Here is a 27,636-nt window from a genome sequence, read left to right as displayed (position 1 = left end):
TGGCGCTAAGGAAGGTAAAGGATGGCGTCAAAGACTGTCCTTGTCCCGGAGGAGGGCACAGTCTAGTGGGCAAAGAAGGAACGTCCACAAATAAAAGTAATCCAGCAGAATCGCATGTCAGGGCATTTCTGCTTTTCGACCCACTAGTCCTACTCCTGGAGAGTGATGCGAGGAAACAGCGCTAAAGAAAACGGTGAATCCACTTAAATTCAGCATGTCTCCCAAAAGGCCACGCTTTGCACCCTTTGCCTGAGGAACCGAAGACAAAAGAGCACACCTGACCTCAAGTTGCTCACAGTCCACTGGAAAAAATAAAACAAGTGTGAGAGTAGCTGTGATATGAAACACGTGGGTCAGAGCCAGAGGACAAATGCTGGCGGGGTGGGGGGGGGGGCAGCCAGGCAGACCCCTCGGACGGACCTGCGTCCCCCACAGGATTCAGATGCCCTCCTCAACACCTTCTCCTGGGGGCAGAATTAGATGGGAATTTTTTTTTTCTGGATAGAAAATGTTTGAAATATTAACTCTCTTAACTGTAGTTAACGTTAAGGTAATTTCTGTAGGAAACATTACTTACACTGGTTGAGGGGTCTGGGAGGGCCTAATAGTATTTTTGAAACTTCGTATTAGCAGGGTTGACAGATTAAAAATATAGGACATCCATGGGGCGTCCGGGGGCTCAGTCAGTTAAGCATCTGTCTTTGGCTCAGGTCGCGATCCCAGAGTCCTGGGATCGAGCCCCACATCAGGCTGTCAGCTCAGCGGGGAACCTGCTTTCTCCCTCTACCCCCTCACCCCGCCCCACTCATGCATGCACGTGCTTTCTCTCGCTCTCTGTCTCAAATAAATAAAATCTTAAAAAGAAAAATACAGAACATCCAGTTACATGTGCATTTCAGGTAAAAAAATGAATGTTTTAGTATAAGGATGCCCCAAATATTGCATGGGACATGGACTAAAAAGGACTAAAAAGGTTTATCTGAAATGACAGATGGGACACAAAAATGACCTCTGCATTTTTAGGTGGTAGGAGTCATTTAGAAAATCTCAGAGAGGGAATAATACATTTTTATACTTAAAAAACTCATATTAATCTTCCTATAGGTTAAGATGCCAGGGTATTCAAAGGATTATGCAACAAGATTTTAAAATTTTCTTTCTCCTTCTCCTTCTTCTTTTTTTTTTTTTTAGTATAAGTATGTCCCATGCCATGCTTGGGAAAAAGACCTATTCATCGTTCACCAGAAATTCAACTGTAATTCAGACTTGACGGGCTGTGTTTTTATTTGCTAAATCTAGGGACTGAAACCACACGCAGGCCTTCGCTGCACGCTGCCCTCTTCCTGTTTCCCCACGACACACTCAGCCCTGCAAGAATCTGTCATACCAGCGAGTTGTGAACTCAAACAGGGTGATTTGTCCTCATCTAGTGGCAGCCCCGGTCTATGTTATATACGTTCAGTGCCCCGCTTAATCACTTCTGCAATATTTAACTGAGTGTCAGCTACAGAGTAAAAAAAAAAAAAAGAAAAAAGAAAAGAGTCCTGGGCGCCTGGGTGGCTCAGGTGTTAGGCGTCTGCCTTTGGCTCGGGTCATGATCTCAGGGTCCTGGGATCCAGCCCCACATCGGGCTCCCTGCTCAGTGGGAAGCCTGCTTCTCCCTCTCACTGCCCCTGCTTGTGTTCCCTCTCTCACTGTGTCTCTGTCAAATGAATAAATAAAATCTTTAAAGAAAAAAAAAAAGAGTCCTTGTTTTGTGAAGCTTGCCATTTAGCGGAATGGGCTATACTGAGGCAGAAGGCTCTAAAATCTCTCCTGGGTAGCACCCTGGATGAATGAGTAGGTACGGAGTCACAACGATGACTTCTACGTGTTTAAGACGTGGAGGTCTTTTAAGGAAGATTTCAGATTGGACAATGTACCTTTTTAATCCTATAAAAGTCACAATCATCTCTTTTTCTCACTCAGATTCCAGACTGTTAAAAAAATGATGAGATTTGGGACTATGCTATTTGTTGTTCTACTGAAGGACTAACTCCGATCCCTTGGAAAAACGGACTTTCCACTTGACAGAGGATAGGTGAATGTTTTTCTCATTCATTCGTTTTTCCCTCAGCTCCTTCCTCTCTGATGGAGCTAGGAAATTTTGGGGAGGATCGGGGGTGGGGCGGTGAGATTTACCCTGAGGACACTTTAATTTTTAAAAATATTTATTATTTAAGGGGGGAGGGGCAGAGGGGGAGAGACTCTGAAGCAGACCCCCCCCCGCCCCCGCCGCAATCATGACCTGAGCAGAAATCAAGAGTCCCATGCTAAACGGACTGAGCCACCCAGGTGCCCCAAGGACAGTTTAATTTAAACCGGTGACTGAAAGCAACAATCTATTTTCTCCCTCTTCCCCAAACCTGTTTTTTTTAAGCCAGACTATCCACTCTGCCAACTTTTTCTCTCTTTTCACTTTTACTTCATCCACAAGATAGCCTCTGCTAGAATGTGAGTCCTACGTGGGGCAGGCTTCACGAAAGGTAGGAAACTGGTGTATTTTTTGCATGAAAACCATCAAATTCTCTCTTCTTGACGTTTTCCTCTTAGGTGACAGAAAAAAATCGTCCTAGTTTTCCTCCATATCACATGACAAATACCCACATGTATTTATGTGGTCCCCATACCTTGAATCTGTGGTCACCTACACCCAAGAAAAAAATGCAGTGACAAGAAACTGGGTGTTACTGGTACAGTTAAATGACAGGGCAGTCCGTGGGTGTCAGAGATGTATTTATTAGCATTCACTTCCTTGTCCTAATAAGGAAGCTTATTAAAAACAGATCATTGAAGGGTCCCCAGCCTGAGTATCGTGTTCAACATCGGAGTACACGTGTCCAGATACGGGTGCCTGGGTGGCTCAGGGGGGTAAGGGGTCCGACTTGGTTTCAGCTCAGGTCATGATCTCATGGGTCATGAGATCGAGCCCTGCACTGGGGTCCGTGCTCCCCCGTTCTCCGTTCTCTACCGCCGCTCCTCCCCGTGCTCTCGCTCTAAAATAAAGAAATAATCTTTAAAGAATAAACAAAACAAAACAAAAATAAACCTGTCCAGATGGCAGGAGGAATCAGTTTACACGTGGGATTGGGGAGTATCCTTAGAAGTTTGAGTATATTCTGAGAAGAGGGATTTGCAAAAGGCAGGCAGTTGAGTTCAGGAGAGCAGAGTTTGCAATGCCATTATAAACTCACTTAATCAGGGCTGTGCTCCCTCCAAGTCTTAAGTCGAGGTTGTGAAAAGGCACAAAGCAAGTGAACGAGCTCCTTGTCCGGGAGCTGCGGTTACCCAACGCTGGGCATTGCAACGTTGGGCCCGGGCATCCATCCGTCCCCTCTGCCGCGAGTATCTCGTGAAGTCGTGGGTTGTAGCAGCTTTTCTCCATGATAATTTATCCGGTCTAAGCACGACAACAACAAAATCAAAGACTTCGGGCTCCAGCATTTATTAGAGAAAATCCTTCATGGCAAGAGGGTTTAAAACAAAAACATAAATACAAGTTTACCGCAAAGAAACACTGGACACGTGGTTATGTCCTTCCGCAACTCAACCAACATACAGACAACAGTCAGAAGCATCCATTTGGTTCAAACTGTGGATTCCACACATCCGATAATAATCTTCCATGCACCGCCCATGAGCGAGGCCCTGTACTGCTGCGGATACTGGGGATACGGCGATGAATAAAAGAAAATCCTTGTGCTGAGAGGCCTTCCGGTCTCTGAGGGGGACAGACAGATACCAGACAAAAACGAAACATAACATGTCGAGGAGTCGCAGGAAGGACAGGCGAGGAAGGAAGGTTTCTGTACATAGAATTCGTTAAGAGCAAACCAGGGCTGCTTTTTAAGGTCACATGTGGGGGAAAAGATACAAACTCTTTATTTAAAAAATAACTTTATAGGTTGTAAATTTCTGGTCAGATTCTAAAGTTCATAGCTCTGAGCAGTGTTTCTAGTTTTTGAATCAGAATCTCTACTAGTAAGTACTTTATGGCTATCCTAATGGGATGTGACCCACGTCAGGGGCCTCCCAGATCTCCGCTACACTCTGCCAGAAGCCGGGGCTGTGGGTCCAGCAAAGCACGCGGTGTGCTCTGTGGAGCTGTGGCGATGCCGAGGGGAGCTGTTCCAGAGCAGCTGCCTTCCAGCTCATCTCCCCACAGCTGAACGTGGGACATCAGCAGGGACAACGACAGAAATAGTACTGGCCTTTGGTCGCGTACGTCCCAGCGTGCTGTGTGGCTCTGTCTCCCTTCCCTTGGGAGGCCGCCAAAATCCCTAGACTGATTCCTACGAAGGGTCTCCATGAATAATTTAAGAATACACCCCAGGTGGCCTTGGAAAAACATCATGTAATTCCTAAACTTAGGTTTTCCTCTCAGTTACATTTTCTTCCTTACCCTGATAGTGAACCTTCCCTTTCCTGAGTGCGTGTAAGCAGAGGAGAAGGGACACCCACAGAGAAGGGCCGGGTTCAAAACAGGACACAGGTAAGTTACACGTCAATTACATCTCAATAAAACTGAGAAAGGAAAAAAAACCCCAAGACAACCATGAGCGACCCCATAGCATGTTAATAATTAAAGCTGATTAGATGCATTTCTCTTATTTTTCACGAACATCACCTGCTTTCCTCCTACTGAATGATTCTGCTTCTTACTCTGTTCTGTCAGGAGCATTTTCTGGTCCCAAGGCTTCCTGCAGACACCATGACCACCTTCTACACACTCCCTTACTTTAAAATATCCTAACAGCTTCTCTAATTAGACAGTTGTCCCTTTCTCTGTCACTTCATTGACTGCAAATTCACATCAGAAGCTGCTACTGTTCCCCTAGGTTGGGAATTAGGTTGTGAGCCGGGAAGTATTAGTGTTCAGGAAAGGATGACCTGGTGTGAATCCTAAACCACAGAAGGGAGAGGTGACTGTGATGTAGGAGCCCAGGTTTTGGGGACACATGGATAGGGTTCCCCTGAAAACTGTACAGATCACATTTCCAGCACCTGCAGGTGTTTTCCAGAGGAAGCTATTTTACAGAAAGCCAGTGGTCATGATATCCAGCTTTGTGAAACAAATTTCCCGAGGGCCTAGGCTTCAGTGTCAAAAGTATCTAAAATACTTCCAGAAAAATCCTGAACGGTGTGTAACACTGAGAACGGAGGATGAGTCAGCGCCATGGGCAGCCGCATGTACACGGTGACAGTGTCACCAACAGGGACACAGTGACCGTGTGTGCTTTGCCACAAGCCGTTAGTGCAACGGAACTTGGGATGTCATTAGAGAACGTTTTCTGGATTTCACTCCTTTTGTCAGACAGATCTTTCAAGGCTCCGCCCATGGGAAGGAATAGAGAAAACTTCTGTCCAAGAGGTAAGTGCTTGCCTGTATTTTTGGACCGGTGACCCGAAGACGTCCTCCTTCTCGAATGAGCAGGTACCCACTGCACAGTTACTGAGGGGAGCAGGAGCCCAGGCTTCGAGCACGGCTCCCCCAGAACTAACGAGCATTCTAGAACTTGCTTCTGGTCACTCGGTTTCCTGATGCAGGAACTCTTCTCTGAATTTGCTACCACTGCTTTCATCTTCATTAGAATAGTTCCCCGAATCCTGACTGGTTTGGGAACTGTATTTTTTGTGCTCTCCATCAGTTTGGTTAGTCTCTTCTACTGCCGTGATAGTGTTCGTGTTTTCAATTATAAAACATCTTTCCGTTAGTTCCTCGGAAGTAAAAAGGAGGAGGTTCCGGAGCGGCTGCTCAGAGAAATACTAATTTGAAGAAAGGGGAAGAACAGGAACAAATTGTTTAAAATATAAAAGATTTTAGTTCCAGCAGCATCAGCTTCTTAAATCTGCTACCGAGAAAACCAGTGGTACTGGTTTATATGCATAAACATTAAAAACCAGTTCAGAGCCTAGAAACTGCTCTCTGACGTTTAGAATAAGCCCCTCACTAGTGAGGTCCCATGCCTCTTGGCACTGTCTTGGGGCAGGTACATGAAGAGGACTCAAGAGGGGGCACAGGGTGCCGGAAAGTATGGGAGAGGAAGGAAAGGGGGTGCACTGGGACTGTGGACAATTTCTTTTGAAACTTAACAGCATAAAAGCACTTGCTCAAGTTCTCTTAAAGGATCTGCTTAAGTCTACAGAGTTAACAGGTACAAACATGTCATAGTTGATCAACAATTCCCCTTCGGGTCTTGCCAGCTCCAAAGCCGGGGCCCAAGCGATACTCTCAAGCCAGGCAGCCTGAACCCCCACCCAGGTGGCCACGCCATCCCCAGGCTTGGTCCCAGGCTTAGGTCTTTGTCATTTAGTGCTTTCATGAGATACGCCAACCTCACGGTGGGGTTGAACAGGAGCCTGTGAGGTGTCCTGAAAGGAGGCTCACGTTCTGTCATTTCATTTTCTGTGATGTCACCCACTGGGCGCACTGATGAGGGTGCAGTAGGCTTTGGGTGAATACCCAGCTTTTCCACGAGAAAACAAGGGCCAACATAGCCAAACTGAAGAAAACTATGAGATTAAGGACAAACCTTACTAGTCCACGTTATTTGATATTAAATGACTGTTTCTACGGCCAATTTACCGAAAGTGAAGAAAATATCCCAGTCTGTACTGCTTTCTGGATATCAAGAAAATGCATATGTTGCATGGAAATCAAATATATTTCCCATTCATTTTAAGAAAAATTCACCCACTGACAAAAGTCACATACCTCATCTATAGTGGAAGGAGGTTTACTTGATGGGAAGAACACGTAACTGATACATCGGAAGAAAAGTTTCATGACATAGATGACAACTGGGATGGAAAATAGCGCAGCACAAACTCCAGCTATGAGCCAGGTTTTGGAAGTATTTTCTAAAAATAAGTCAGTGATATTTAACAACAAGATAGATCTTGACACACAAATATGTTAACAATGCTGACGGTTTACATGGACGAACTGTAGCTACGTGGGAAGGAAATAGAAAAATCTATGAAATGATACACCCTTAGAAATATTTCTGGTAACACAGAGCATACAACAGTTGTAGGCAAGGCTTTTCCTTTATGCCTCTTTCTATTTATAAGTAGGCTCCATGCCCAACATGGGACTCAAACTCGTGACCCTAAGATCAAGAGTCCCATGTTTACCAACTGAGCCAGCCACATGAATGCCTTCCCCCCCTTTTTTTAGGCAACGTGTTTCCATTTAAAGAGTGGCCTGGCAAGGTGAAGGATGCAATGTTGACATTAAGCTCCCAACGTGCAAAGTGTTCTCGAGCCCTTCTGTGATACAGAGCTAGCGTAATTAATACCATTCCGTGACTAATCAACATCTACAAGCCAACACCGGAAACTGTAAAATGCAAGATGGGAACTGACCATTCCCATGGAACAAAACTCACAACTGAACTAATGAAGCGATTCCCCCGTGATAATTACATTAAGAACTATGCAAAACAAAACACCTAAAAATAGTCTTTTTAAATGTTAAAGAGTAATTTTTTTTTACTTCCCATTTTGTCTCATTCTTTTATTTGTATACATGTTAAGCTCTCTTTTTCTTTTCCCCTGACCTTACAATCACAGAGTATCACCAATTTATAATGCTATTTTGTAATATTTAACATTAAACCTACTTCATATTTTTTTAATGTTTACAATGAAAGAGATATACCCCATGTCTAGTTGAATAAAAATAGAGTCACAGATTTTTAGCATCAAATGAGATATTAAAGTAATAGATTCCTTATTCCTACAACATTTCTGTTTGGGCAAATTCAATGACAAAGTACTTAATATGTCATGATGCAGCCCACAAGTTTCTGGCAGATTTAATCTACTTAAAGAGTAATTTTTTAAGGTAATTAGTTACATGCATATTGGATGAACTATAAAGCATTCAAAAACACTGAACTGCACACTGAAATATTTTCTAAAACTGAAAGGCTTAGCCTGAAAGTCTACTTTTGATTCATGTAGCTCATGAAGAAAGCATTCTTTTTATACTTGTGTAGTAATAAGGAAATACTTTACAACTTTCAGTGAATTGAATTATTTTTTAAAAGTCCACTTACATTAAAAAAAGAGAGAGAGAGATAATGAAAGATTCTGACCTGGTTTTGTTTTCTCGCACACAATATCACTAAAAACACTGCTTTTATTCCACCTTTCATCCTGAATGAGTGCTCGGGCTTTGACACAATATACAGTCAGCGGTTTCAATTGAGGAAAAATAAAATCAGTTCTTTTCTCTAGAATTTTTCTCTATAAGAAAAGAAGTAGATCATTGATAACATTTAGTCACCTTATGAAATCAGATAGGGAATGTCGATTTCCTAAATTCTCTAGAGATTCAGTTGAAGATTGGCCTCTCCCAACCACTTAGCTGGTGTATGTTTAAGAAATATACATTCAGGGGCACCTGGGTGGCTCAGTGGGTTAAGCCTCTGCGTTCAGCTCAGGTCATGATCCCAGGGTCCTGGGATCGAGCCCCACATCAGGCTCCCTGGTCAGTGGGGAGCCTGCTTCTTCCTCTCTCTCTGCCTGTCTCTCTGCCTACTTGTGATCTGTCTGTCAAATAAATAAAATCTTAAAAAAAAAAAAAAAGAAATATACATTCGTTTTGGACCACATCTTACAACCCAAGTCAAACTTAAAAATGCTGCTTCCAAAAAGGAATATGACATATTCTTAACACAACTCTAAATTTATAATACCTGTTGGTTTGGTTTAAATGTCATTGTATTTCCTCTGCTCGGGGGCAGGGGTAGTTAGGAGGCGGGGCTCGGACCTTAAATTGCCCGTATTACAGTATCGCTTATAGCTATGTGGCCCCAGGCAAGTTGTTTCATATTTTCTTGGCCCTATTTTCAGATCTATAAAATGAGGACAATTACTGCTGCTCCCTGCAGTACTCAGCTATGGCCACAACAATACTGTATAATAACAACAAAAATAATGCAACAAAATAACGTCACGTGATGTCATGTACTATAACAAAATATCCTGTAGCTCAAAACCCATTGATTTTTTTCCCACTCACACGTGTCCTGACTGACTGTGGAGCCCGTACTGAGGCCGTGGGTCCTCCCCACGTCCCTCATCCTCCTTGGACCAGAAACCACGAGCAGCATGTGGAGAAGACCCAGAGCCAAGCTGAACTGTCCTCGCATCACAGCCGCCCACGTCGTACCGTTGGCAGCCCAGTGTCAGGGAAGCACTAAGAGATGCTCCATCCCAAGTGTGTGCTGACCGACTTGATCGATCAGGCAGTCTGGCAGAATTGTTTTGAAGAACAACCGAGACAATTCACATAAATTACCACAGTACCTGGTACGTAATAAGTTTTCAGTAAACGTGAGCTGCTATTATGATTGTGATTACTGTCAGGGTCAGACAGCAACTGAAATTATTTAATCTCTACTATCTATTTGTCAATTGATGTGCTAAGTGTTTTCCTATGTTACATCTGAAGATTTAAAAAAAAATTTTTTTTAAGTAATCTCTACATCCAATGTGGGGCTTGAACCCACAGCTCTGAGATCAAGAGCTGCACACTCTGTTGACTGAGCCAGCCAGGTGCTCCTCATATTTTATTTTATTATTCTATTTATTTATTTTTGCTTCATTTATTTTATGTTTAAATTTTATTAATTAACTAATTAATTAATTTGACAGGCAGGGAAGGAACGTAAGCAGGAGGAGGAGGAGAAGCAGGGAGCCCAATGCAGGACTTGATCCCAGGACCCTGGGACCATGACCTGAGCTGAAGGCAGCTGCTTAACAACTGAGCCACCCAGGTACCCGTTACCTCATTTTAAACCTCATAAACATCCTTTAAAAAAAAAAATGGAGTTACTATGACTACTATGACTACTTTCCACTTTAGAGAAGAGGAAACAAAATCTCAGAGAGGAAAAGCATCCTGCCTAAGGTTACACAATTTGATGGCTTGAGACACAAACAGAGGTTCCCCTGATATAGGGACAACTGAGAACTGACTGTAATTCTCAGTGGGCTAAATTATGCGTTGGTTATAGTGTGTTCACACAGTTAAAAGGGAAGTGGCCAAGTCATTATAATTTTCTTAGACTTCCAACAGAAAATAAAGTCAGGTTACAGAATTTATCCACCCAACTCGACTCCACCAGACTTTTCAAGGTCGATTCCTTGATTGCAATTCCGTAGGGAAAAGAGATCTAGAATCATGTGGGTTATCCGATGTTGTGTACTGCCTTTGTCTGTGGTTTTCGAGTATTAGTGTTTTATTATTTATTTATTTTATATTTTATTTACTTATTTGACAAAGAGAGAGTGAGATCACAAGTAGGCAGACAGGCAGACAGAGAGAGAGGGGGAAGCAGTTTCCCTGCTGAGCAGAGAGCCCGATGAGGGGCCCGATCCCAGGACCCAACCAGGCCCGACCCTGCTTAGCTTCCGAGATCAGACGAGATCGGGCGTGTTCAGGGTGGTATGGCCGTAGATTTGACTCTTTTTTCTATGACTGCCCCTGCTGAGGCGCCTTTTTAGAGGACTGTTTTCAAATCCTTTCCATGCCATGAAACTAAACAGTTAGCAACAGGATTTTGTGCAGCAAAGCCGAACTCTGGAGGCATGCTTTCCTCTCTGAGGACCACAAACCACCGATCATCTGAGATTCTTTTGCCCCCTCGGAGGTACCCTGCCCCCAGGGGATGTCTGGCAAAGTCTGGAGGTGTTGTGCTTGTCACCATGGGGACCAGTGCTATTGGCCACCAGCAAGGTAAGCATCCTACGACACACAGGATAGCTCCCACAATGAAGACTTATCCTGTCTGAACGTTGCCAGTGCCGAGAAACTCTGGTTTAGATGAATGCCCAGGAATCATGTTAAAAACGCAGATTCCTGAGTTCCACCCAAGAGATTCTGATTTGAGTAGTAACAGGTGCAGGGATCCGAATGTTAACAACACACCGGGATCCCCAGAGGCAGGTGATCTATAACTAAGCCGTAAAACAGGGAAAGATGCTAATACTCTTCTTGTTGTAAATATCAGGTTAATCACAGTCCCAAGTTTAAAAATCTCCCTAAAATTTCAACTTCAAGCTTTGCTTCCCCAAATCCTAGTTACAACCCTATATTATAGATTTACATCACATAGTTATTGTTGTTGTTGTTTTACCTCAGCATTTGAAGTGTTTTCCCAAAATACAATTTCATAAATTAGCGGGTAAAGATGGGTCACAGGCTTATTTTCCGACTCTTCCTGAGCGCTGATATAGACCCGCAGGGAAGCATTGTTAGTGGATTTCATGGTAATGACCGGAGGAAACAGGGTAACTGGGAAAAAAGTGTACAGACACAACGTTCAACTCGGAAAAACAATGTTAAGACTCTGTACCAAATCAGAGAAGCACAATCCCAAGTAAAAACTACTGGCTTACTTTGTAATTGAGTATCAAATTTTTCTTCGTGAGACCAAACCGATGTGGTATTTCCATCCGATGCTTGAACACGGATAAGGTAAATTCCTTTATGGAAAGTATTTTTGGGAAAGACACACTGCGTTGTTCGGACATTTTTGCAGTTTGGTATTTGTTTCCATTTACCTGAATTGTCCCCAGGAATCTTTTTTAAATAGGCGCTTTTAAGACAAAAAAAATATTACAAACATAGTAATTCAATGAATATTTATGAAATGCCTAGAACATGGTTAAGGTCACAGAGGGGAACAGTCGCCACCTTCAGGAAACTCACACTACAGTGTAAGAGACCAGCATACGCCACCACAAAGAGAACCAGAGCCCTTGCTCTCGGGTGTGACCAGAAGGGGGCGCTGTTGCACCAAAGCCGACCCAAGCCAGCCCACAAGAACCACCCCTGAATTTTCCCAAAGGGTGCGAGCCAGTTATTAAAAGCCATTATCGCAAAATAAAGTACATCAACTTACAGATAAACAGGTTGCATTAAAAATCAAAATACGTAAAAGTTTTTTTTTTTAAATTTATAGCTGGCAGGTCAACAGCACAGGTGATAAGCTGGATCAAAACTCATTTTGTCCTGGTTATTTCACTACGTTTTATTATCTGTGCTCAAAGCTATCTATGTCTATTGTATCTCTATGGTGGCAATACTCTGTAACGGGGTCCTCCTGTGCTTTTCTTCCCAATGCCACGGTCAGTGACATCATGCTGAAAGAGACCACAGGAGGTGTATTTACAGTATGAAAACTGGCAAGCGCTACAAATAAGGCTTTGTTTTTGTTTTTCTTTTCCTTCTGGAAAGCCAGCTGTGAAACATATCACCCATACACCAATGGGTGAGTGTTAAAATGGAGATTCTGCCACAGTGTGGTAAGAGCAAGTCTACACAGAACGTGGACATGAACGGGGCCTGGAGAAGTCAAGTAAATTACTCAGAAACCAGCAGCTCAAAGCAACCCAGTTCAAGTCTGCAACTCCAACAGCCTCCCAACTGGTTCTCCCGCCTTTGGCGTCTCCGTGGTCCACATGCAACGTGGCGATCTTCCCCTCCTCGAACACACACTTCATGTCACCTGCCCCTCGATGCGAAATTCTGAATGGCACCCAAAGGCCTACAGGACAGTCTGAGGCTAAGCCTCATCTCACCCTATCCTGCGTATCCAGTTTTCTCTCTCATTGCTCTCCCGTGCCCAGTCAACTGTTCTCAAGGTAGGGCTTCTCCCACGTGGTAGGCCACATTCTGGAAGGACTCCAAGAGTCCTTGTGACACCCTGAGCAGAGGCCCCAGCCAAGCCAGGCCTGGTCCCCTGGGAGAAGTCACTGGCAGATAAGAGCACTCTTGAAGCTGTTATTAAATCTGTGGTGATTTGTTCCAGAGCAGGAACACCCCCTACCTCTGACCTTAACCTGATTTTCAATCTGTTTGTAGCCTGCGCTTCCCTCGTGCTGTAGCTCTGCCCAACGTGCCACCAGAGGAATTCATTCATGAATGAAGGCCTTGTTCACATCTCGTCTCTCTCCACATGGCTTCTTGGGTCTCTCCGGCCCCAACCACCTTTACGTTTTCGATTTCTGTCACCCTCATCATTTGCAGACCTCGGCCCCAAACCATCGTCACTACGACACCTCAGCTACCTGCTTTGGACTCCAGGAAGCACGCGCTGCACTGCCGTGCCTTCACCATCCCTTATGCTCCCTACAGCGTGCCTGAGTGCTCCCAAGAGACTTCGAGACGGGCCACCGGAAACCCCAGCCCCTCTCAAGTATGGCGCACGCAAGATGACCGCCCAGTTTCCGGGTCAGGCAGGGTCAATGGGCCTGCAGGCGCAGGGACGTGCTCCCACTGCATGACTAACACGGAAGGACGGAGGGATGGAGAGTTCACCAGAGTGGTCCTCCCTTTCCTTTGCCTTCAGATCACTTCCTGCTTCTCTCCCTCCTCACACTCTCCCTTTCCTGCCCCTGCTACGCTTGCCTCTGGTCCCTCTACTCCTCTGCTCTCAAGAGAGCTTGCTTACCTGTCTCCTTCCTCCCCACCGCCTGCTCCTCCTCCCGCTGGTTCGACCTCTTTATCCCCTACAACTTTGCTGCCAACATGAACTAAATGCGCTTCTCGGACCTGACCCGTCGTCGGCTAGAACACAGTGCTGTCCTGTTTGCTTCATTTCCTACTGACGTGATCCCTAAAAAAATCTGTCAAAACCACTAACACTGTCAAGAAAATGGGAAGGCTGATTCGAAGTGAATAAGACAGACTGGAGTGAGATCATTCCTAGGACTCGGGGAACAAGTGAGCTCTGAGGAAAAGGTCAGGGTCATGTGGCAAGTATTCCAGATTCGGGAAATAAGACACGCAGTGAGAAGCACGCTTTAAAAAAAAAAAAAAGCACCAGTAAGTACACGAGATGCTATTAAATATGCCCATATTACAACAAATGGAGAAACAAAGGCTGGAAGAGATTAAGTGATTAGCTCAGGGTCATCCAGTTAAGGGCAGAGCAGGGACCAAAATTAAATATCCCATTTCCAAAATGATAGACTCATCCCAAGCAGCCTGCCCCTGTGCCTGGTGCTATAGGGGGCTGAAGCGGCAGGAGAGGAATCATAATAAACTGAGCAAAAGGAAACTCATGGAATAGAACTTACTAGAGCCACTGAGCATGAAAAGTCACATTTTCCTGCGCATAATCCCATTTAAGAATATAGGTTTGATTTTTAGCATCGACTTGAATATTTTCTGGTGGAGGCAGTTTATTTTCAACTAGAAGACAAAGAATACACAAAGAAGCATACATTGTTACTTTAGTGAGATAAGACATGGTACGAAGAGTCCCATGAGTACCAAATTAAATAATTTTTAAAAAATTATTTACTTATTTATTATTTGAGAGAGCGCAAGCACGAGCGGGGTGAAGGGGCACAGGGAAAAGGAGGAGCAGGCTTCCCCCTGAGCGGGGACCTCGATGCAGGGCTCGATCCCAGGACCCAGGGATCACGACCTGAGCCAAAGGCAGATGCCTAACAGAACTGAGCCACCCAAGTGTTCCCCTCCCCCCTGCTTTTTAAAAAGATTTATTTATTTGAGAGAGAGAGAGATACATGGTAAGAATTTTCTTTTTAAGATTTTATTTATTTTTTTGTGAGAGGGAGAGAGCGAGCACACAAGCAGGGGGAGCAGCAGAGGGAGAAAGAGAAGCAGACTCCCTGCTGAGCAAGGAGCCGGATGCAGGACTTGATCCCAGGACCCTGAGATTACGACCTAAGCCGAAGACAGACGCTTAACTGACTGAGCCACCCAGGTGTCCCCATGGCAAGAATTCTTAACAGCTTAACAACGTGGGAAAGAAAAGAAAAGGCTTACATGTTATCAGGAGGTAATAGCTAAGGGAGTTACAAATGGCGTCTCTTCACACAAGATGATAGTACGCAGCCATTTAGAAGAGCGTGATGGGGCATCCGCATGGCTCAGTCGGTTAAGTGTCTGCCTTTAGCTCAGGTCATCATCTCAGGGTCCTGGGATCAAGCCCCACATCGGGCTCCCCACTCAGCGGGGAGTCTGCCTCCCCCATCCCCCTGCCCCATGTGTCCCCCTGTCCTGTGTTCTCTCTCAAATAAATAAAACCTTAAAAAAAAAAAAATATGATAGATCTGTATGTGCCAGCATGCAAAAGGATCCTCAATGTAGTAGGTTAAATAAGTGAGTTGTAAGATCGATCTAGTAGGATCCTATTTTTTCATTTTATTTTATTTTTTTTCAAAGATTATTTATTTATTCGACAGATCACAAGCAGGCAGAGAGGCAGGCAGAGAGAGAGGCAGAACCAGTCTCCCCACTGAGCAGAGAGCAAGGGTCCTAAGATCATGACCTGAGCCGAAGGCAGAGGCTTTAACCCACTGAGCCACCCAGGGGCCCCCTATTTTTTTTCATTTTAAAAACCAAAACCAAGAAACCATTTACATGTCTGTGTGTATGCTTTTAGGTCCCAAGAGAAGCAGGAAAGAATACACACAAACCATCAGCAGGGCTAAATGCTGATGAATGGAACTGGGGTAAGGAGGAGGGAGAGGAAAACTTTACTTTTAATTCTCCTGTATGTTTGATTTTCAAAACAAAGCATACTAAAATTATGACTCAAATAACAAACAGATCTAAGCTCCTAACCTTTGACCTTCATTATAGGCAGGAGGTCACTGACAAAATATATCAGGAAGCTTTTACATCTTAACGTCTCACTTATAAAGGTATACTTTTTGGAAGACTACTTGCTCCTTGAGCAACTTCTTTCTCCCTTTTGTAGATTCTGAACAAAAAATTGTTTTTTTTTTTAAATTGTTCTTAAAGGTTTTATTTATTTATTTGACAGACAGAGATCACAAGTAGGCAGAGAGGCAGGCAGAGAGAGAGGAAGGGAAGCAGGCTCCCCGCTGAGCAGGGAGTCCGATTTGGGGCTCGATCCCAGGACCCTGGGATCATGACCTGAGCTGAAGGCAGAGGCTTTAATCCACTGAGCCACCCAGGTGCCCCGAAAAAAATAGTTCTTGTCATGAGAAAAATATTGAGACTTTTAGACAGAACTTTCATTACTGTTTACTTAAGACAAAAAAAAATCCCAGTTACTGTAATTTTTTTTCCTTATGTAAATGCTGTATATTTTTGTTTTAGTACCTATTATCATATATACTTAGCAACCAGGAGGAAAACTGCCAGAATGAATAGGGTGCCCTTCTGTATATACGTTTACTGAATCTGAAATATACCTTCCTCCTTACCTGTGGTCTTTATACAATACACGGGACTATAGACACCAGTTTTTCTTGGCAAAAGTCTTGCTTTAACTTTTAAACAGTAGGTGGTCTCTGGTGATAGTTCATAAATTTTATCTCTGGAGTAAACAGTTTTAGTCCTTCTCTATAATAAAAAAAAAAAAATAGAAGTCTGCTCTTTAAAAAAGTCTAGGGTCAGTATTTTGAACAAATTCAGGTCCTTTTTCTCTCACACTGAACAAAGGTAAAAAGAATGCTCACTTCTCCACTTGAAGAGCTCTTCCAGATGTCTAAGCTGTAGACGAAGCTTGAGCTATCCGAAGCCCACATGCCATGATCCCTTGTTCCAGGTGGGGAGATGTTGAGGATTATCGCCTTATCTTCGGCTTCTAAGTGTACTTTTGGGGGACCAATTTGAGCTGTAAAAAAAAAGAACACATTTACTATAGAACTTCATTAATACGGGGTCGAAATGTTCATTCAGCAAATAATTCCCAGCACGTCCTATATGCCCGGCATTAGTAACACTTAAGTCCCTCATGGAGCTTATACTCGAGCAGGGGAATATGGCCAAAATCCCCAAACAGACAAATGCATATAATGTCGTGTGTGCTGTAAGGAAAGATGAAGTAACACAGAGGGGGAGGAGACGGCGGCGAGACCTGGTTCAGGTAAGTCAGTCAGGAAAAGCCTCTCTGTGCCATTTGAGCTGAGGCCCAAAAAACGTGAGGGAGTCAGTCAGGCAAATTATCTAGGGAAGGAATATTCCAGACTGAGCCTCCTAGGTGGGAACACATTTTCAAGAGGCAACAAGGAGGCTCAGGTAGCTGAGTGGTTGAAAACAAGATCAGAGAAGCAGCTAGAAGCCAGATGACAAAAGGAAGAGCTTGGCAGTTAGTTTCGGGAGGTTTCTGGAGGCCTGAGAGCGGAGGAGTGCCAGGCTGGGATTTACATTTTGGAAAGATCATCTTAGTTGAGGCATGAGGAAGCAGGAAGGCTGGGAAGAAGCTACCGCAGTAGCTCAAGAGAGAGCAGCTTGGTGAAGGCCGGTCGCAGCGGTGGACATGACGAGGGATCTGCTTCGGGATGAAGATGGATCGTTCAGAATGTTCTGACAGACCGGATGCAGGGCATGAGGAAAAGCGATGCCAAAGATGACTCCAAGGCTCTTGGCCTGAGCAACTAAAACAGGTGCTGACCATAGCGGGGATGGAAAAAACTGCCAGAAGAGCAGGTTTTGAGGAGGAAATCAAGAGCGTCGGTTGTCCAGATGACTAGACGCCCAAGCAGAGATGTTTGTGGAAAGAGTGCTGGTGATACAGGGCAAAGGCAGGCGGCTAGAGATGTAAGTCTGGGCTTTTCTCAAGAGCACACAGATGGGTTTAAAAGCCGTAAGATTCCCAGTGGACCAAGTGTGGAAAGAGAAGATGTACGACGACGCAGCCCCGCAGCAGTCCAGCACTGAAAGGTCTGGGAGGCAGGAGAAAGGGGCACAGGAGAGGTGGATGGCAGGAGGAGGGCGGGCAGGGAGCAGGCCCCCGGAGATCCAGAAGTGGAAGGATCTCCGTGGTGGTACACAGGAACTGAGCCAGAAGAGACTGGGAACTCACTGGGCATTGAGGAAGTCACCACAGTCCTTGACAAGAGTGGTTTCTGGGCAGCGAGAAGGAACAGAGTTTGAGGGCACAGGGCTGCAGAGACAGTGGTGGGCAGAGAAGCACAGAGAGAGCCAGACATCATTCTTCTCGGGAGTTCTGACAGAGGGCCGGGGTTCCCAACTGTTTTGGTCTCGGGAGCCCTTCACACTCAAAGAAACTGAGGGTCCAAGAGAGTTTTTGTTTCCAGAGATTATGACTTTCATTATTTAGCATATTAAACCTGAAAACTGCTATTTTCAAATATTAATTCATGAAGAGTTAATAGCGGTAAACCCATTGCGCTGTGACAGATATTTGTTCTAAAAAAAGAACATAAAGAACATTTCCCAAAACAGACATGGTGAGGAGAGCGGATTTGTGTCACGTCTTGTTCCAGTTTCATTAATGTCTGGCTTCACCAAGAAGACAGATGTATCTCCTGCTCGCTTCTGCAAGTCAGTCAGTCGGCCTCCCTGTCACCCATCAGCCTCTGGAAAATTCCAGTGTACACCCAAGACAGAATGGAAAGGAAGGGGAGGATAAGTCTTAGAATTATCATGAAAACAGTCGGCCTTTTTTTTTTTTTTTTAACAGGAGATGTTACACCGTCACACAGGAACGGGCTTGGGAAGTGAGCTGTGACGAGAGCAGTTCAGGAGGAACAGCCTGTAGTTCGGCGGGCAACTTCTTACCTTTTTCAAACAGTGTGAATGAGTCAACATAATGCCACGGAGAAGTGTTGTTGCCCTCCTCTGCTCTTATTCGCAGTTTAATTTCTTCATAAACATTGAGCTTGACTGAAGAAAAGTTGCATTCGGTACTGGCCACAGACTGACAGCCAGGCAATTTGAGCCAAGCGCCATTTTCAAGTCTTTGAGATTAAAAAAAAGGAGATGAATGAAGAAGCAAATAGATGAATACAAAAGAGTCAAACACGGTTTCTGTTCACTAAAACTAGAAACGATTCTAACTACTGGTATAACCACTATTACGACTACCGCTTACTAAAACTAGAAACTACTAGGCTCAGTAGTTACTCTGTTTGAGTTAATGGCCTGTGGACATTTTAGTGGCAACGTGGCACTCCTGCCCAGCACATATGTACCAAGTTATTTGGAAAGTGGAATCATTCTGACGGTTAATTTTTTCACACAGTTCTATAATTCTGTGACGGGTTGCGTTAGGATTTCAAAGCAGCAGAGAAAGAAATAACCTAGAAGGTACCAAGAGTGGACTTAAGTGTCCCCTTTGTCAAAAACAGCTGTGTGACTTCGGGCCAACTCCCTTGTATTTCTGGATCTTTTCCTCAATGAAAACTTGGTGACTGGATCTGAGGATCCCCTCTGGAACTTTTCTGACTGGGTTTACCAGACCAAAGAAAGGCCTCAGAAATCAGCGGGGTTGGAGAATTTCCTCTGCCCTCATCAAAACCAAACCATCCCTTCTGCTTGCTGTCTGCCATAATTCTTCCTACTCCATCACTAGAAATGAAGAACTTAAAATGTTTATATACACCGACGAGTTCCTTGTTTAGTCCATTAAAAAGCAGAACTTATCGATATTAGATTCTTCAAACACATGAAGAAATCAAGAAAGGACATGTTGCCACATGTCACTCTGCCCCCGGCCCCCAGGAGGTTGATGGGAAGGTGAGACCAAAAACAAACTTAGTTAGGTTCTGGAATTTTTGCCCATGTGAAGCCCTGTCGACCTTAAACCATGCAGAGAAACTCTCCTCTGACAAGGCATTTCTGTCAAGACTGATTTATAGTTTCTAGCACAAGCTTTATGGAGGGGAATGGGGCAGAGGAGGGAGGGATAAATTTTCATTTTTTTTTTTTAAAGATTTTATTTGTTTGAAAGAGAGGGAACACAAGCAGGGGGGCCGGGAGAGGGAGAAGTAGGCTTCCTGCTGAGCAGGGAGCCTGATGCGGGGCTCGATCCCAGGACTCTGGGATCATGACCTGAGCCAAAGGTAGATGCTTAATGACTAAACCCCCCAGGCACCCCTATAGACTTTTTAAAAAATGCTTTATGATAAAAGACTTTAGGAATGATATAGCCACATCATTTCTGTGCTGCCCCAATATAAGTCCATCTCATTTTTCAAAAAGGAAACATTTAAAAAAAATACTGAAAATATACACCGGTATGTGGGAAAACTTTATTCCTGGCCAGTTTCCCTTTCTACTTCTCTGAGCTGTGAGGCCAGAGTTGGCATTTAATGATACCATTCCTCAGAAACCCCTCCACATCAGAATCTGTGTTAAAAAGCCAGAATCCCTTATTAGAAACAGAAAACTTTAGGGACACCTGGGTGGCTCCGTTGTTAAGCGTCTGCCTTCGGCTCAGGTCATGATCCCAGGGTCCTGGGATCGAGCTCCACATTGGGCTCCCTGCTCAGCGGGAAGCCTGCTTCTCCCTCCCCCACTCCCCCTGCTTGTGCTCCCTCTCTGGCTGGGTCTCTCTGTCAAATAAATAAAAAATAAAATCTTAAAAAACAAACCAACAAATAGAAAACTTTATAAAAATTGTAAACCTAAGCCCTGACATGGTTCCAACCCACTCGCCCTCTTCCCCTCCATCTTTCCTGTTCCAGGAGGTGCGGAAGCAAGCTTTACTCCAGGGTTTTTGTATTACAAGGGAACTACTGCGATGGCAATTGCTTTTATATTAGCCTTAAAAAAGAACAAACAAAAAAACCAGCCAAACCCAGCTTGATCATATAAAGTATTTAGATCAGAACACAACATGATTTGAAGACAATGAAGTAACCGATGGAAAATTCGTTTCGTAAAACCTGTGCCATAATACAATCACGTGCCATCTTTTTTCTTTCCTATTCGCCCATATATTCTAAGCACCCACGGGAGAGTGTTTAGCATACAAGGCACACAATCTCTATTGGATGGACTGCACACGTCGTAACAAAATTTTGGATATAGGTCACGAACACCGATGTCTTAGCATGTGTTCTACAGTCATTGGCATCCTAACAGCTTATTTATGTGTCTCTGTGTCATTTATCATCAGTGGCATCTGTCCTACATTTGGAGAAACGCTACAGTAAGGGGCGCCTGGGTGGCTCAGTCGGTTAAGTGTCTGCCTTCGGCTCGGGTCATGATCTCAGGGTCGTGGGATCCAGCCCAATATAGGGCTCCCTGTCCAGCGAGGAGTCTGTTTCTCTCTCTCTTCTGTGCTCTTCCTCTCTCTCAAATCAATAAATAAAATCGGAAACAAACCAACCATTGTTCTACACTTCTACAGCCTTCTAAGTTAGACACCTTATTACGGTGGGGGGAGGGGCAGGGCGGTGTCCCATCCCAGTTTGCCTGGGGTGGCCCCCGTTTAAGCGTGTTGGTCCAGCTTATCTAAAATTAACTGGCCCTTTTAACTCAAAAAGGTCTTGGTTTGGACGATAAGTTCCATGTGGTCACGTTAGTTTTTATCACGACTTAACAGACAAGGAAACAGGGAAAGCATACATAGCATGGGACGGCTTTGCCTCCCAGCAGCCTGGCCCAAGTCCCCAGCACACCATACGATCGCTATACTGTCTCCCTAAACTTGTAGTCTGGCATATCTCTATAGGGAAATTATTTCTAAAGCTGGTCGAAGAGACCAGAATGAGAACATCCTGAAATAATGCATGTGATGCCGAAGTCAGAGTGAAAGGACGAAAGGCAGGCTGTTACGGACTGGAGAATTGAGTAACGACGACAGAATGTGTGAAGGAACAATACGAGGGCACGGTCTAGGCTCTTGACTGAAAGGGTGACTTCATTTATTTTTTAAAAAAGATTTCATTTATTTACTTGAGAGAGAGAGAGACAACAAGAGCTGGGGTGGGGGGCACAGATGAAGAGGTAGCAGCCGACTCCCCACTGAGCAGGGAGCCCCACACGAGGCTCGATCCCGGAACTCCAGGATCAGGACCTGAGCCAAAGGCAGACACCCAACTGACTGAGCCATCCAGGCGCCCCTAAAAGGGCAACTTTAAAAAGAGTATCTGAAACAACCTGTTATACCTAAAATAGCTATTTAATAGAAAATTCTGAACTTAAAGCACAGAATGAAATGGGCAAAACTCGAAGTTCAATTTAAAGAAAATCTCTAGAGATAAAAACTCTTAAATGATTAATCCTGAGAAAAACCATCGATGTATGTATCCATGTTTGTTTACGTGTATGCACATTTACGTACACACACACACACACACGCAAAATGACTAAAGCTGTGAGAGAAAATTAATCTCACAGTTCTGTTAACCATCAACTGGATAACTGAGTGCTAGGGCCGTGGTTGAAGTGGGGATCCTGGTTCTGGGGTTCCCACACCCCGTTTCTTCACTGCCCCATTACCGGCCGCTCTTTCTTGGGCAGTGATCAGAGTTAGCACACAGAGCTCTAACACCCAAAGCAAGGTACTGTACTTCCTGAGCTGTGTTCCTTCTGGAATCCTTTCTTCGGCAACTTCCCACCTGCCCAACCTCTTGGCAGCTATGAGGTAGAACATGAGCGCAGGGGAGAAGGCAGAAACTCCAGAAAGGCAGGATCCTATATACTGATGCTAATAAATTTTACCTAAATTAAAACAATGTATATGATGGGGATGATAAAAAAGCCTGACCCTAGGAGAACTGGGGGGGGGGGCTATCTCAAGACCCCGAATAGAGCTTTTGGGGTACTCTTCCATATGCTCAAAACATGTTCTAGTTTGGAGCCTAATTTATACTTCAAGAAGGTGGCGCATCTCTAAGAGAGAAGGTAGGGCTGTGGTCTACGGAAGCTATCTGCCATCCTCATCCCTCAAATCTCTCTTGGGCACCACCCAAAGATGAACTGGACTAAGTCTCTATTTGTAGGAAGGAAATTATAAACATTACGTAGACACAAAATTTCTCTCAAAGATGGAAAAAACAACTGGTTCCCGAATCTGAGAAATAAACGATGGTGTTACGATTTTCAAAATTATGCCGGCGATCCTTGCAAAGCAATCATTACAGTCACGTACATTTGATAGTCTGCTGAAAAAGTCACATTCCTGACAGACGGGCTGCTGCTGTTCCACCTCAGGATAAAGGTATCATCAACGATGTAGACTTCTACATTTTGAGGAGATTTTAAGTTTGTTCCTCCTACAAATCAAGGCAACAAGGAAGAAGACAGTTACATATACACTGTAGATATTCTTAAAAATGTTACTCTCCCTTTCATTTCAAATATAACAAAGCATTTTTTAAAAATCTAAAAAAATCCCAACAGTTGTTCTCAGCACAGGGCGACTGCTAATTATGTATTTAATCTCCATATTTGAGAGAGCTAGAAAAAGGTTGAGGTCTTTTAATCTATAAAAAGGAAGCCTTATGTATCATATATATATCAATAAAGCTGGAAAAAATAAAGAAAGAAAATCAGTGTCGATCTTTTAACTGAAAGTCTCTTTACTCAAAAAATACAAAAACACGAATTCAAAGGGATACATGCACCCCTACATTTACAGCAGCATTATTTACAACAGCCAAGTTATGGAAGCAGTCCAAATGTCCACTGACTGATGAATGGATAAAGAAAATATGTCATTCATATATATATATGTATATATATACATATACATGTATATGTATATACAATATATACATATATATATATATTACACATACACACACACATATAATGGAATATTATTCAGCCATAAAAAGAATGAAACCTTGCCACTTGCGACAACATAGATGGGACCACAGAGTATTATGCTAAGTGAAGTAAGTCAGAGGAAGACAAACACCATATGATCTCACTTATATGTGGAATTTAAGAAACAAAACAAATAAGCAAAGGGGAAAAAAAAAAAGAGGCAAACCAAGAAAAAGACTCCTAACTCTAGAGAACAAACTGAAGGTCACCAGAGGGGAGGGGGTGGGGGGATGGAGGGAATGGGTGAAGCGGACTAAAGACTACACTCATAGTGCTGGAAAGAAAAAAAAAAAAAGACCTTCCACCAGCAAAAAGATTACAACTTGCTGAAAGCTCAGATGACAGCTGGCATTTTTTAGCAATTAAGGTTAAAACAAAGAGAAAAAGTAGTCTCTGTATAAAACTTGTCTTTAGATCTTAGAAGTGATGTAAAGGATACAAGGTTCAACTGTTAATGGCCTCAGTTTGGTTTCACATCCTGTATATATGCTTCATATATTCTGATACAGAATGGAGCAGCTGTGATTTCAAAGGTAACAGCTAGTCACAGAAACCAAATATTCACATGACAAAATTGAGAGACAGAGGCATGAATGTTTATCACGTCAGCCAAGCCCTACAGGAACTCGGAAAGGTGTTCATATCGAGCCTGAACCCTTCCGCTTACTTTTAAGGACTTCCGTCTAGAGATTTATTATTTCTTATACTTCCAGTAGGAATCTTCCCTGAGTTGGATGTCCTCTCTTCTTATTTTTCCCTTTTGGCTCCTCTAACCTGTTTTCTTCCTCTCTGATTACCCAAATACTCCAAGTGCCAGCTCAAGTCTGACTCCTTACAGAAAACCTTCCTTTAACACCGCGGCTCACACTAACCTTGCTCTTTCATTACATGCTGGACTACGGATCCTTACTGGTCAATTTCACACTAAAGCAGATGTACTCAGCACAGTACCTGACATCTACTAGGATCTCAAAACTTGAAGATATTTCAAAAGAAAGCCAATTGCTTCTTGCATTAAACACAGATCCCTATTCAGATGCCAAGTTCCTTAAGGGCAGGGTCCATACAGTGGCTTACTCAATCTGCATTTTTCAGAGGACTCAGTATAGTGCTGGGTTCACAGAAGTTTCTTCAACAGCACCAAGTGCTGATCTCTCACTGAGATGAGCTAAAAATTTTAAAAGATCAGCTTTCAAATTTATTTCTGGTTCCTGTAATATTTCTAGGCTTTACTTCTGCCTTGGGGCAAGAATGGTACCTTCTCGCAGACTTTCTACCACAGGAGTCCCTATGTAGAACTTTCTTTATTGGGACTGTCTCCTCTAGTCTCCAGCTAGAGATATGGTATGAAGTCCAAAGGGGAAGAGCAGAGAAAACATCTTTAACTTTTTTTTTTTTTTTTTTTTAAATCTGGGGAGCTCCTCCTTGAGTCTCCCACTCTCAATTTTCTTTTTTGCACTTATTTTCTCTGAGACTTCATCACAAAGGACAATACCTTTCCTTATTCCACTCCTCCCTCTAAACTTAATTCTCATCCCATTTATTGGGATTTTATAGATTGTATGCAGCCAAGGGGAGTTGACTGGGTTTACAGGAACCAACAAAATATCTGATAGCATTTGTAGTCTCTGGTCTGGGCTAATCTAATCTCACTAACTGTGGTCCTTGAGACAGGGAGAAGAAATTTGATGGGGTCGAGACAGGGATTTCCTCTGGGCTGCAACCTTCCTGTGCTAAAGGATGGAGACACTGCCCCTGGGGACATCTTAGCTTTGGAAGACCAAGCAATATCCTTTTGAAAACCGTCTACTTCACCTTTGTAGTGTGAAAGATCTATAAATGGGCACTTAATCCAGTTGCTTCCAGCCTTTCACGTTCTTTTTTTTTTTTTTTTAAGATTTTATTTATTTGACAGACAGAGATCACAAGGAGGCAGAGAGGCAGGCGCGATGATGCGATGATGTGATGATGCAGGGCTCCATCCCAGGACCCTGAGATCATGACCTGAGCTGAAGGCAGAGGCTTTTAACGCACTGAGCCACCCAGGCGCCCCTGGCTTTTCACATTTTAATGGATGATCAGTAACGATTTACTATCTTTTTAAGTCTGACATAAATCCAAACCATACATCCATACAAATAATAAATTTCCTCCCATATTTTGGGTAATTTTCTTAGGCTAGGATCCCAGAACTGAACTGACTAGGTTTAAAAGTATGAATAATTTAATGACTTTGAAAGAGAGCAAAATAAGCATCTCTAGTTTGGGTCAAAATTTTATTGAGTTTTGACCACTTTACTGCTCCATAGAGGAAAAAAGTACATTGGTTAACTGAAAGGTAACCAGGCGCTTAACAAATATTGATGGAGAGTTGGGAATTTAAATTGTTTAACCTTTAGGAAAACAGACTACTCTTAAGCCCAGGGCTCTGCAGCCTGGTTCCCGGGGTTTAATTTCCCATTCGGCCGCTGGCTAGCTGCATGGCCAAGCTGTTCAGTATCTGTTTGCTCTTTGGAAAAATGAGCATATAATAGCTGTAGCTTTGTACTGAAAACTACATGAGTTTATACCTTTAAAACACCTAGAGAATTGCCTGGCACTTAGTTAAGAGTCCAATAAAAACTAGCTGTCTATAAAGTTTATTTTAGCAGCTCGCCCCTAATTTAGATTAAAATAAAGATCTTAATGGACATCCTCTTGGAATGCTACTTTTATGTGAAAATTCTGGGGAAGTTCTTTTTATATCACTGCACGATGAGTTGAATACAAGAATTTCAAGAACAAAAGACTTCAAAGAAATTACCGCGGGTTATACCAGGACCATAATACTCATACACTATATATATTATATTTATGGATGGGTTTGAGAAATAGGACACCATTGTACCGTATGGGGGTACGGTTTTCTAAGCACGCAGTTAAGGACTTTGGACCTATTAGGTGGCCTCACTGACCCCCTGGATTCCTGCCCTTTGGTGCTAGTCCCTCTTTCTCTTTGGGTACCCCTCCTCACCACGAAGTCAACCTTGTAACAGTTGCCATTCCCCCAATGCGTCCCCATTAAGTACTAATAAAGGCAGCAAACTAGCCTGGTGGTCCCAGCCTCTCTATTTTGGTTGCGTATTTTTCTTTTATTATTACTTTTTATGAGACTGTACGATCCCGGGGGCAGCGAAACTCTTGCAATCTTTATCCCCCTCCCACGTGGGGCTGAATAACTGTTTCCCTAAATTGAGACAATGTTTCAAGAACAGCAACACGATTCGCCGCGGGCGCCTTGTTTATTACTTAAGGGTCCAGCCCAGCGACCGGCTTCTTCGAAGAGAAACAAAGCCGGCAGGAAGGCTCTGGCTCACCCAGCACCCCAGCTGTGGAAGCCCACAGAGCCGGCGGGGAGGGCGTGCCCCGCCCGGGGACCGGCCTGCCGGCCCCCCAGCAAGCGGCGTGGAGGGATCCTCTGGAACACCGCTGCTTCCAGATTTTCGATCCGAGCGCCGTGACCCCGCACTAACGGAGGTGCCCCCGACAGCACGCCAGCTTCCCGGGGCCGAGGCTTTCAACACCCCCACCGCCCAGACTCTCGCCCCGCCCCCGGCCTGCGCCTGGACCCCTCGTCGCTCACCTGCGGCTGCCGGCAGCATCCACGGCACCCCAGCGACCAACACTAGGGTCGTCGCGCCCAGGAGGGCGAGCATCGTCCGCGGGCCACCGCCGACCAAGGAAGTCACATCCTCGGTCACTTCGCGCAGCACCGAACTACTCGAGGCAAGCCTAGGCGCGAGGGGCAACCCCCTGCCTCCGCCCCGCCCCTCCCTTCCCCCGCCCCCTCCGTGCTCGTCCCGCCCTTCCGCACTCGCCCCGCCTCTCCACGCACGCGCGTCCCCTCCACGCTGGCTTCTCCCCTTCGCGTGCGCGCGCCGTTCTCCGGGTTTAGCGCGCCGGTGCGCTCCTGGTGGGAGGGCGGCAGTCTGCGCATGCGCTCTTGGAAGTGGCGGGGGAGGGGTCTGTCCCGCAGTCCTTTTCGCTCCTCCTTTTTACCGCCAGTGACCGCC

General features: G+C 44.4%; 1 protein-coding gene across 1 annotated transcript; it reads right to left on the bottom strand.

The window, feature by feature from the left end:
* Positions 1 to 3,465: 3,465 nt before the first annotated feature.
* IFNAR1 (interferon alpha and beta receptor subunit 1) lies at positions 3,466 to 27,362 on the bottom strand. The gene is made up of 11 exons (XM_046002672.1): positions 27,207 to 27,362; positions 22,905 to 23,028; positions 18,584 to 18,762; positions 16,516 to 16,673; positions 16,261 to 16,399; positions 14,137 to 14,251; positions 11,452 to 11,651; positions 11,190 to 11,347; positions 8,142 to 8,292; positions 6,755 to 6,900; positions 3,466 to 5,805 (listed from the first exon to the last, which is right to left on the bottom strand). Exons 1-11 carry the CDS (start codon positions 27,277 to 27,279, stop codon positions 5,566 to 5,568), a joined length of 1,683 nt encoding a protein of 560 aa, XP_045858628.1. The 5' UTR covers positions 27,280 to 27,362; the 3' UTR covers positions 3,466 to 5,565.
* Between the last annotated feature and the right edge of the window lie 274 nt (positions 27,363 to 27,636).

This window comes from Meles meles, chromosome 4 (assembly GCF_922984935.1).
Source record: "Meles meles chromosome 4, mMelMel3.1 paternal haplotype, whole genome shotgun sequence".
In the NCBI taxonomy this organism is placed as follows: Eukaryota; Metazoa; Chordata; class Mammalia; order Carnivora; family Mustelidae; genus Meles; species Meles meles.
Note: the sequence above shows the minus strand (reverse complement) of the source record. Positions and strands in the feature narration are given on the sequence as shown.

Excerpts from the sequence above, each read along its gene's own strand:
- IFNAR1 (XM_046002672.1), bottom strand. The coding sequence starts at position 27,279 with ATGCTCGCCCTCCTGGGCGCGACGACCCTAGTGTTGGTCGCTGGGGTG. Across the intron at positions 16,400-16,515 it reads AGAGCTCTTCAAGTGGAGAA|AGAAGGACTAAAACTGTTTA; the intron begins GTGAGCATTCTT and ends TTTTTATTATAG. Across the intron at positions 5,806-6,754 it reads CTCCTTCCACTATAGATGAG|TATTTCTCTGAGCAGCCGCT; the intron begins GTATGTGACTTT and ends TCTTCAAATTAG.